At 40.4% G+C, this 12,301-nt stretch overlaps 1 protein-coding gene across 6 annotated transcripts; it reads right to left on the minus strand.

Moving 5' to 3' along the window:
- Positions 1-630: 630 nt before the first annotated feature.
- On the minus strand, positions 631-12,049 carry LOC111254415 (RING finger protein 145-like). Of its 6 annotated transcripts, none has more exons than XM_022815241.2 (4): positions 11,920-12,049; positions 10,240-10,388; positions 5,751-6,002; positions 631-4,526 (listed from the first exon to the last, which is right to left on the minus strand). In XM_022815241.2, the coding sequence occupies exons 1-4, from the start codon at positions 11,946-11,948 to the stop codon at positions 2,629-2,631; spliced, it is 2,328 nt and encodes a 775-aa protein (XP_022670976.1). In that variant the 5' UTR covers positions 11,949-12,049; the 3' UTR covers positions 631-2,628. The 6 variants fall into 6 exon arrangements, with proteins under 6 accessions (XP_022670976.1, XP_022670977.1, XP_022670975.1 ...); XM_022815242.2 differs by lacking the exon at positions 11,920-12,049 and adding an exon at positions 11,119-11,913; XM_022815240.2 differs by lacking the exon at positions 11,920-12,049 and adding an exon at positions 10,895-11,112.
- Between the last annotated feature and the right edge of the window lie 252 nt (positions 12,050-12,301).

Raw genomic sequence — 12,301 nt, forward strand, 5'->3', positions numbered from 1 at the left:
AATTTTTCTGCTATCGCATTTTTTGGATTTAGCCCACTGAAGAAGAAAAACCTCGGTCCCAACCGAGTTTTAGCATAGTCAACTTAAACTTAATATGATAGCCACGTTTTGATGTCTGTGCAACTCATTGATGTAGTTTCAATTAATGGACATAAGGTAATAAAGCCAGCCATCCTCAAACTATAAACTTTTTGAAAATACACAATATGCAGTTAATTCGCTGGAAAAACATGACTATGTTTATACCTATGAAAGCTGCCGTAGCGTATACATTCTTGACAGAATATTTTAGAGAAGCTCTTCCTCTAGTGCCGGAAATAGTTTGTATGGTTTAGATTTAAAGGGAGCCTGGACCGTGTAAACCGTTAACAGGTTCTTCGTGCCCTTGAAGGAGATGTTTGACAGATAAGAACTTGAACTACGGGCGACTTTCCGCTCATCTATTTTTAAGCCGAAATAACTTGAAGCAAATTTCATACATGATCAACATGGCTTAGAAGTAGACACCCATGTATAACTGAAGTTATACATGGGCGTCTACTTCTAACACGGCATTGACTGCAACGCGCAAATTTATATCAACTAGCCATTAGGTAGTAATGGACAAAATTCAAGACACAGGACAGCATCTCATTGGCAGAGTTTCTTTTTCGATATCATTACCTTTATTAGAGGTTAGCAACACTAATCGACAGAGAATTAATCCGAAACCTATTTTTGGGTCGTATCGTATTTAGTGGGGGCGCTTACAGCCTGCTTGAGCCATGAAAACAATCATAAATATAATTTGCAAGCCTTATCCGCCAGCCCGTCGCAGTTGTCAATCTCACCTCAGCTTAATTTTTCTTTCCTTCCTCTGTCAGTTTCCACTCGAAAAGCGCACTCGTTCGTTATTTGCCGTTTCTCGTATTGAAATATTGTTCAAGCTGCCAACGTGGATATACAGTCTATATACTTATATAGCTACAACATGATATTGGCATGTACTTTACAACAAAAATGACGGGTTTTATATCTGCGCTTCTGTTATGTGTAGGCATATAGCATTTGCGGAAATTCCTGTTTGTAAATGAAGCACTACACGTTGGATCATTATAATTAATCTATTTTTTTTTACTTTTATGTTACTACCGTTATCGAGAACCGGTTGTCGGCTAGAAGATATTTATAGACCTGGTTTTTGCTTTGTTTTCCAATCTCAAAAGCATTCGATTTTACCGCTAGCGACATAAGTTACCGCATATGACTTGTAGACGTCATCGAGACATAAAGAGATGAAATAAGGGGAGACTGCTTATACACGATGATTTTAGACAACAGCGCCCTTATAACTCTTGATAACACATCAGGTAGCAGGACAAAGAAACGCCTCGTCTCTAGTTATTTCGCAAACGTGAAAGTGCGACTGGCGTTCAAATGTCAGGACCGTTCCACGCTCATAAAATGACGAAGAAACATGCATAACTTTGGCTATTAGAGTTTGAGCGGCTTCACAGTGGTAGGCGAGGTCCCTTTAGAAAGAGATAGCTAATTTAGTATTCCCCATTATATAGTACAAAAGAAAGATATAACAGTAAATAAGAAAAACTGTACAAAAAATTAGGCTGACGGTAAATCGCACATGGGCGATTATACGTATGCGTGCCACGCCCAGAATCTATAATGACTACCACCACTTTATGGAGAGCTCATTTCTTTGAAACAGCTCTCTTTAAGGTTCGTTTTACAATCAATAACAAGTTTATATTGTTCAGAAATCCAGCTTTCTTAATAGTTAACAATTCACCTGTAACACAGACTGACCTTTTGTTCAAGCCTTCTTTCTACGGACGATATTATGACCACTCTTTCCTACGTGTAAACAGCTTAGCTCGTTTAGACATTTTGCAAAAACGACAATACAAGAATTACATGTATGGGAATTGTTTCATTTAAGATTCAACAACGTCTGACCTACTATATACTTATGTAAACATTGTAGTGAAAAAATATATTTGTCCTTTTACTCATAAACGTCACCTCTCCATAAAAACATGCACATACATAAAAAAAAAAAGCATACGAGGAGAGAATTTGTTTAAATGTTTTGACATTCATCTGGCCTTTATCATGTAAAGTAGCATGAGCTCCTTCAGCATTTCAATAGTTGACTTAGAATAATTCATAATAGTAACATATTTTGCACGTGAATGTAAAACGGCGCACAGTAACTCTCTATAACAGGAACCAGCCTGCGTAAGTTTTAGACTTCGTTTAGAAATACAGTAAAGAGATGTTCACCTAGATTTGTACTGCTTTGACCTGCAGTGACGTCAGCCTCCCAGAGCAACAGCGTCTTTGCTAACATGGCAAACGAGGCTATATATATATATATATATTACTAACGAAAAAACATTTATTATTATTTTATACACCGAACGTTGTTTGCTATGTCTCGATCCCATAACGTATGACTTACTCTCGCAACTTAACGAGACAGCCAATTATTTAGATGGGCACTATCCGGTAGTCTCCGGTGTTTTAATAACAGAGGTCTACACTTGTATACAAATTATCCCTGTCTATATCGTTACATGTATTCAAATATGACTATTACACAAATAACGATAGGTGCACATAACGTATCAACTATTGATAGTTCTCACTGCTTACTACTGGACTCTGCTGGTTTCTGAGGTCCTCTTCTTCAACCTCGTGGTCATTATCGGCATTTATTGTTGGAGAGTTATTAGAACTCTGCTGCTGATGCTGGCTGGCGCCATTCGCACCCATGTCAGCGATACCCTCAACTGAGGAGATGACCTTCTGGTGACACATTGGGCACGCGTCTTGACTATACAGCCACTTCTTGAGGCAGTTCCTATGAAAGTAATGCCAGCATGGCGTGATGCAGCAGGCTGCAGCTGCCGCCATAGTTGACTGGCCCGAAGTTGCCGAAGACGATAGTGATGAGGATGAATTGAAGCTGGTGTTCTCGCCTGTTCCTTTACTGCTGCTTCCGCCAGGTAACCAAAGGTAACAAATAGGACAGACATCACGATAAGCTGCAAGCTGTTCCAACGAAGGAGTGGCTAGTAGGTCAATCATCATCGATGCTCGCCGTCTAAGTAGAAAACTTCGCCACCCTGTATGAATTCGCTGATACACATTACAATACGAGTGTACGATTAGGATCGTCGAATTCGCCAGGTTCCATTTACTTGTCGAACTCTCGTAGACGCTGGCAGCAATAACGAATAGTGAAATCAGCAGCTCGAGTAATTTTGTAAAAGCCCGTGCCATAAAAAGTACGTCGTCAAGGTCAACATTCTGCTCGTGTAGGCCATCATACACGAATAACGCATGCACGGATAGCATGCCGAGCACCTGAACGGAGGTTAGCACACACGTGCTTAGAACCATCACGATCCACGCGTCGATCGGGAGAATGGAGGCTAGTTTGAACGTGAGCAGCAGCGGAAAACCAAAAAGCATCGCACACATCATAAGCACCTTGATGTGGCGCCATTTAGTGAGCGAGCGTGACGCGTTCAAACTCAGAACGACTGGTTCCGTGATCTCCAGAATGTTTTGCAGAAGAGACGAAGCGACAACGAAAAGAATAACAAGAAGTGCTAATGTTCGACTCGGCAGTTCCATTTGCATGAGACCGGTCTGCAAACCGAGTAACACCAGCGTCAAGCCCTGAGTCCATCCGGAATGCATAGGATTGTCTTCGTGTTCCGCTTCAAGAAACAGCCGCGATCCGCGAATGATGAGATTAGATAAATACGACACGACCATTGATGTTGCTAAAAGATTGATGGGGCTACAACACACGGCTGATGCGCACTGCAGCAGGAACATTAACGGTCGGGGGGAGTAGTTCGAATTGGCTTGCAAGCCTTCAGCGACCTTTCCGCAAAAACTGAGAGCCCAGAAAACGACGAAATGTGTAGGCACAAACAGTTTGCTCCAGAGAAGCGACAACAGGTGCATAGTATCGATACCATGGTGGCCAGTGGCCACGGCGTCTGTATATATTTTCTTTACCCGCTCTACCAGCGAGGAGAATTTGTAGCAGATGTAGTACAATACCGAAAGGCAGAGCAAGCTATCGCCAAATGCCTGCAAGACAGGCAGCGTCTCAAAAGGAAGGTTGGCCAGACGTGCGAATACTGGTAACATGTGCACGCACAGCAAAATCTGCAGGGATCGCGAGGGCCGCTCAAGAAAGCTGAACACTGCCATCGAGATTGCTAGATGACATAGCAGTGTGATGAAATGGCATGAACTGTTTACGACGGCTGCGAGCGAGAAAACAGACGAGCCATGTCTTGAGCTATCTAGGGGCGCGTGTAAAAACAACAGGTTCTCTGAGAACGATGGCCCCCTGCCACGGTTCATTTCTTTATGCATCTCCATAATGACGTAACGTTCGCTGACAAAGTGCGACATAAATAACAAAACGCCTAAAAGAAGATGACTGTACAGAGTGCGAAGATGCTCGATAGGTAAGAGTAACAAGAAGAAGCCGTGGATGAGCACTGAAACCGAGATGGACAGAAATAATTAGAACAATTCAGTTAGATCTTGCTAGTGAAATCGACGTTGATTGCAATGTCCGTACAATTTGTTAGGCCCATTTGTACAGACGAAGTAACATTGATCTTGATTTATCTACTTCTATATTAAGCGAAGTTTATATCGAGTATAATTTTCAATGCAATTTCTTTTTTCAGAAACATATTTTTCAATAGACCATGCTGCATAATCAAAGGCAACGTTATCTGTTGATTAATAGTACATATATTTGTATACTATACTAAAACTATCTTAACATCACCCAGTTTATGGACAGAAATATATTTAAGCTTTTGTTATTTTTATTTTTATTCATTAACATGCTAGAAACGTGTATGCATAATTGGATGCCGACATATTTAATGATTCCTAAAAATCAGCACATTGCGAATTAGTTACTCTACAATTACTAGTAATTAATTTTAATCGAAGTTAAATATTACAGAACCGACTGCATTACCCAACGGGAACATTTGGGTCAAAAAAAAAATTGGATGGTACGAGTTTTGTATTTACTACGCCGAACGCCTAACTTCGGTAAACGCACACTGCCTACGCATTAGTCTATGTGGCCCGTTTGGAAGCATCCAAGAAACAGAACAAATATGACCAATTCTATGGGTCGATGACATGTAGCTATTAATAATAGGATCTGCTTTGTTCAGCGTGAGTTCACTTTCACCATATTGACGAATCCAATATAACAATTATAATAAAAGTTGACAACATTTATCTAATGGATCAAGTGCTTTTCTAAAATAAAGACGCTTTAGTTTGGCTGATCTAACTTACAACCAACGATTAGAGGTATAGGAACTGTTCTCTTTACGAAATGTATAGCATCTTTTTGCCAACCGGTTGTATTTTGAAACAGGCTTATATGGGTTCACTGTTTTTTTAAGCATATTTAATAAAACGAATATTATTTTGTTCTTGGGATATGTTCAAAATGCGGTTTCTTCTAGATGCGCAGTAGCAGAGTCCTTCTCAGGTGCAACGCAGATGACTAACATTTGGTGGCATTCAGGCGTTGAGTTCCATAAGGTTTAGATAAAATAAGTCTAAGAAATCTATTCACCTCTATGAAGTCACGCATATACATATGTACATATGTTATTTTCGCCATCTTTTATCAAGACTATCACTCTTACTCGCCTCTGGCATTATTCCATTTTTCAAACACTTACCGACATTATTAAGGAGTGCTTGCATCACAGCTGTGTTTTCTAACGTCTGAGGTAAAGCTCGGGTTCGTTCGAACTGCCACCAATAATCGATAATGAAAAGTCCGGGGACCCTCATAGCAATGCCGAGACTTGCATCTGCGAGGCTTCCGCCAGCAGAGACCCACAATGCGCGCCACGACGACCAGCGACCGGCGTTAAAGTTCTGCGGAATATGCCCTGTAGCCGCAGCCATCTTACCGTAAGATGCAACACCTAATAACGGATTTAAAAAACGACAACGGATATCACATGACCGTAAAGCAACATAATGCGGAAAGAACAGGAAGAAATTGTATTTATAGTTTATAGATAATGGAAATGCATGAACTTCTTCGAGCGATTGAAAATTAGGCTTCTAGAATATTCCACTTCAAGACACTTTTTACCTCAGTCTCTGCATGCTAAACATGAAAAGAAATCCAAAAATTCTGCTATTTTCTACATATAAAGTCATTTCAGAATCGAAAAATGCCCCAAAGCGTCTAGCTCCAAAACGACATAGAACGCAACTTATTTTAGACATTGTGGCTCTCGGTATATTGACTCCCGGTTACGACAAAAATATACCTTCTTCGAATCTTAAAAATATAAAAAATTTAAATATTAGTGTACTTCACTACTTCAAATGTACCTTCTAAAATAAGATTCAGCACTCGTTTATAAAGACAGTGACGCTATTAAACGGCTATATTTCTACTACTTTGTGCCATGACTGTTGTCAACCGCAATTGCGGGCGAAAATATTACGTGACTATTTTTCTCCTCCCAGATTGCGGCTCCGTTTATAAACACTAGCCTACAGTTATACGGGGTAACTAGGGGCTAAACACCTAAAAACTAAAGTTCGTGTAAATCTCATCTATCCATCTCAGCCATCACCGGTCTTGATTGTACGTGGGTATAGTAGCTCACACAACTTAAAAAGCAGTGAAAGTAATGCTTGGCAATTCTACTTATTCAAAATCCTAACATATGGCAATCCATTTTTGCACATTTATCTGTCAATTAATGACGCAGGAGAGATACGCAATTTTATCTACGCTGTTTTCGCCTATGGCAACGTGTTTTTTTTTTAGCAAATAACTAGGTACCAGATAAATATCTTTACATTTAGTACTCAAGTCACTAATGGTACAAACTAATCTCTTGATTTGCACACTTCTTAATACAAAGGTTTGCACACAAAAAAATGCACTTTTCAAAAGACGAAACAAATCTACGATGTTACATTATAAACCCATATGTTATCCAATAACATTGGCTTTCATTCAACCGCAACAGTCAGCTGACAGTGAACTGCCGATATTTTAAAATAGTGCATAAGTATTTCCGAAATAATTTCTCCGAAATTACTTATGAAGGAAACGCGCGTATCCGGTAAACGCATGATGCTCAAATACGAACTTAATGTGTTGCAAAATCCGATACTCTTGCGCTTAGTTAGATTGTATTCACATTATCTCTATTCTATCCTTTTTTCAGCGTTCGCACGTAATACTCGTATCATAATAAAAGCCTTTAATTTTGGTATATATATATATATATATATGGCGGGTGTACATCGGGAACTTTTCTTGTGCATTTTTTCTCGGACCCTCTAAGTAAAAAAGGCATTTCATTGAAATCTTCTAAAAGTTTCATTCCTGACAGTCATGTTGATTTATTTGAACACCATTCACCGGGATTACAGTTCCCCATTCACTAGTCATTTCCAACATGTTTTTCCTTTTAATCTGCAAATAACTTTTAACAGTAACGTGTGTCAGGTGATATTATATACGTGTAAACTCGTTAAAATGATGTTCAAATATGCTGCATACAAAAAATTAAATTTTTGGGCTGATGGGACGTCGAAGATCCAAAAAACTGAGGGCCCAGAACGGTCAAAAGTAAAAAGATGCAAATGAACGTAAAGGATTTAAAAAATCATATTTTTTGTATTAAAGAATCTAGATGTATCAAAGATAGCTTCTTCGAGCCATTTGGGTCAGCCACTCTAATTATCACATTTCATGTTTTACATCTGGCACCGCCATCAAGCGTTTCGTCAGACCGCTGGCTCCCAATACGAAAGAAGCGTGTCTATGCTCGAATTCAAACCGAGCATACAACCAGCCCTTCTAATCAAAATATATCGTATATTTGAACATTTAGACTATAGATTATATATTTAGCGCTAAAAACTCCCTGCTCCGCCCCATGAGAATTTTTTACGTTTCTCAGAAGTTGCATAAAAACTAGTTATACCGTGGACTATCGATTTTGGACAAAAAAGAGAGTCTTTAGATTTAATGGGGTCTCGTACAACGCGAATATATGTTGTATAATAAATGATCTTCGCTCTTGACTCTCGATGACTCGCTATTGTATGATTGTATGAACACAATGACAAGTTACGTGCTTTGTTCTAAAAAAAAAACTGGCTTTCATCTGGTACCAGGGGTAACGGATGAACGTATGCCCGCTACGACGAGCAGCTCGCCAAACTTCCCCCAATTTTAACGTACCATTTTGTATATATGAATTGCATTGCTAATCAGTTATGTCTTTTGTATAATATACGAGAAAGGCTGTCACAATCGTCAATCAAAACTTCCGTCATCGTGGCATCCCGATATGATGTTCGAACATAGATCCAGCTAATTCTGCACTTAAGTGCGACACGATGAGCTAATGGAACACCCGAACACACGACTACGTTAGTACAAACGCGTGCCGCTTAGATGCCACCAACAGTACTCGCTTCATATAGATCAATCGTTTATAGGTGACAACTAATAATCACACATGTTTTGTCTTCAACGTTTTCCGTTAGATTTATCTGGTTGCTTATATTTGAATCAAAAATTCAATGCAAATTATTATTTGGTCCTAGAAACAAAGAACACGCACAGTTGATGTTAACTGCAGTCTTCTGCTGATACTCCTAGTTATGATGCTAAAGTTAGTACACACGTTGACTTGTTCCCATTTTTGTAAAAATAGGTAAGCGGCTTGGTAGCTCAGCGGGTAACGTGCTTCTCTTAGGGACATGCGATCTAGAGTCGAACTGGGCACAGACACAGTTGGGAGCCAGCCGTGTGATGGAGTGATACCGGACGTTTTATCAAGCACGATGCGTTACTTAGGCTAAGGGCTAAATCAATTAGGTCAAGTTGCTGTGTAGTAGAGAGAGATGAGCTATATCTGAAAGATTAATAAAACCTTATCGTATGACGATTTGTTAAACTTTCACTTAACCACGCTCCACGCAATGACTCAAAATCTTCAAAACATAACTGTTATGCGGCCATAAGTCCTAGTTCCCATTACGCTGTAGCTAGTGGGAGCAAGCCATTCGAAACAATGCTGTAGGCAATACGTGGCATTTCGAAATAAGATAGCTACCATCCGAGATAACGAGTTCAAGCCGCGAGCCTGAACCCGCAATGTGTAGAAGCCAAATAAAGGGCGCTTACAACCCTAAAGTTATTACACGACATGGAACTCTGTATTGCTCAAAGTTCTAATCGACCAGTTCCCTTGTAGTATTATTCAATGGTCTTTGATTGAGAAAAGTAGTTGACTTCTTGCTTGCCGGTTGTCTAACGCGCCATCGTGTAACATATATAAAACCATCTTGCAGGAAAACAATGTCGTTTGCAGCAAACCCTAAATTCCTGCATTCTAAGCGGTTACGACGCGCTGGCACCAACTTACACGTTTTATTACACTTAGGTGGAATTAATCAAATAGCACGAAAAACGTTTAAGTGGTTTTCCAAATAACAGTCGGGTGTCCATAGATCTTGCTAGATCGCGTATTGTAGCATAAAGCTTCTTAACTAAACCCACCATTATGTGTCAGGTGTGAAAGTAGATCTATCATTGAGATTTAAACGGGATAAATGGGTGTAAGTTCCCCGATTGCAGCACTTTTGCTTGTTTTAACTACACTAGAAGCGCCTCCATGTAAACGTATATATATATATATATAGTCTCTCAAACTGTCATGAGATTCTTCCCATCCCATCCATATATGCATATATAAACACATGAACGTATAAGCTGCACCAGCCGGCACACAAATTACTTTCGATAAGCGACGACGTGTTGGATGCATTGGCGAAACGATGTGACCTTCTTGCTATCGTTATTATTTTCTGATAGAACAATCTCTAATCAATAAAGGCATGGTCGGGCCTGGACAACAGTTGTTATCTCTACTTTGCTACTATTGCTACTCTATGAAATCAATTGAAAGTAAATGAGCATCGACAGATTCGGCGCTGAAGGGGTTAGACTTCGTTATAAAAACCAATAAATTTTGATAAGTATGAGGGCTGTGTTGCGTAATAGCAGATTTCGTTTCTATTAACCGTTACATACTGTTCAATGACAATAAGACAATGATCAAATCAATTTTTCGTTATGTCCAAGGTCACGAGTGCTTACTACAAGTCTATACGCACCTCTTTGTTTCAGGGTGTTCTTTGTACCAACACTGATCGTTCCGTGTGTTGGGGCAGTAAGGCTAAAGCAATTATTCGCTGGTTGATGATATATACTAAATAGCAATTGCTTCATTCGTGGTATTGTTATTACTGGAAACGGATTTATCCTTTTTGTGTACGCAGGAGGTTCGGTGGTCAGCAGATGATAGACAACAACGTTAAGCGCACCGGTAAAACAAGACGAAACGTAATATACTGATGATATGGTAGTTGAAGCCAGAACATAAAGGCTGGTTGTAGTAGTTAAAACCATTTTTCCATCGCCGCCGTCTTAGGCAGCGCACATACACGTATTACTATCCGTTTGCTTTGTTTTTGTCGCTAGAGGGCGCGTCATCTTAATTAAGAAACAAGTAGCTCAGCAGCTGTTACCGTATCGGGCATTAGTTCAAATCGCTACTGGTCCAAATGCATCTTCTACTATGATCAACACTTAGTGTGCTAATTAAAAAAGTTCGTGTTTCGAGTTCTACGCCCGGTATCGCCGTTTACCTAGACTACAACGTATCCCTAAGATTAGCACGCAAACACGTTAAAAGTACCTAACTACCCTAAAAGAACCTAAAGCACTAGTTAAAACAACCTGGACCTATTAAACATCCTTAGATCGTACTGAATGTATCGAAGGGCCGTTGAAAGGGCAACGAAGCTGCTGAAAGAACTGACAGCTACAACTTGCGAGAAGAACAAGTGATTACTTCTGACGACTAAACGGAATAAGAGTACATTGGTTGTAGCAAGCATGAGGATTTAGATTTCGCTGTTCTTCCTTCTGGGATTCTGATAACTCTTGCATCAGCTGCAATATTTCGATGACTGGCAACTATTTGAACTTACGCTGCACCGCACGTCCACATAAAGCACGACTTCTCTTATTGAAAGCTGCGCCGCTTTCAGCTTTCACCGAACGTGACTCTGCTCGTCGTATCCACACCGTACTCGAAACAAGTCAAACGGGGTGAATGTCGGCTGCAGTAACAGCTGGCCGAGAGGAATCGACTTATGCTTTTTTGATCTACCCACAGCACCACTTGTTCTGCCAAGAATCACTGTTTGGTCACGACGAATTCAACAGCATTGTGATTTGGTCCTGTTGACGATACCTGGCAATGTTACGGACAGCAACGTCAGCTTCTTTAACTGTCGCTTGCGTCCTATCCTGTAATTTCTATTTGAAACTATAAATAAAAAGGGCTTCCCTTTTCTAAGGTCCAACTCCTCAGTGACGGTTCACGCACCGTCGTAATTGTCACACTGCCATGCGTACGGCAGTAGCTGACGCTCAACTACCATTCAACGCCTGTGGCGTTATCGCTCATATTGATATTGGTCTACCGACAGGCGGGCAGGGCAGGGTTCAGGTACCAAACAACGCGTTAATAACAACAAACAACCTGGCAATACCATTCATTTCTAAGACTAGAAAGAATGACATTTCGTTAACAGCGATAAGGACGAGTCGAATCCTGTTTCTCACATGATTTTACTCGTAGGAAATATACATTTCTAGACTTTAATCGTAAAGCATACACAGAGTGACAATCCTGTCTACAGATTGTCGGCTGTCGCTGCTATCTATAGCCTTTGGTATAGTCCAAATGCTCGACACTCTAGTGCCCGTTTACTGTCCAATCTCACCCAACTGTCCAATCAAACAGGAACACCATTTCCTATGTGAGCGGCAATCAGCCAGCCAATGGAGGATGCCATGTTACAGCCCTTGCCTTAGGGGAGTGTTTTCAACTGCTGATTTTATATACACAGACCGCTGACGGCCGCCGCCGCCGCTCTCAGCTTTGCTGATGAAAACAATGATCTTGCTTTGGTGGCGGCAATAATGCAGTCGACAGGACCCCGTAGTAAAAGAGATGCTGATGCGGGGAAGGGACGAGATGGGGTGAACACTATCGTCATGGCAGTTGGTACCCATTAAAATGATATAAACTTAATAGAAGTTTCATTTTACGCCAGTTTTTTTTTTCGGTTGATCTAGGCCTTGTATGCTTCATTATGCGGTGGC

Source organism: Varroa destructor, unplaced genomic scaffold (genome assembly GCF_002443255.2).
Source record: "Varroa destructor unplaced genomic scaffold, Vdes_3.0 BEIS01000007.1, whole genome shotgun sequence".
NCBI classification, from domain to species: domain Eukaryota; kingdom Metazoa; phylum Arthropoda; class Arachnida; order Mesostigmata; family Varroidae; genus Varroa; species Varroa destructor.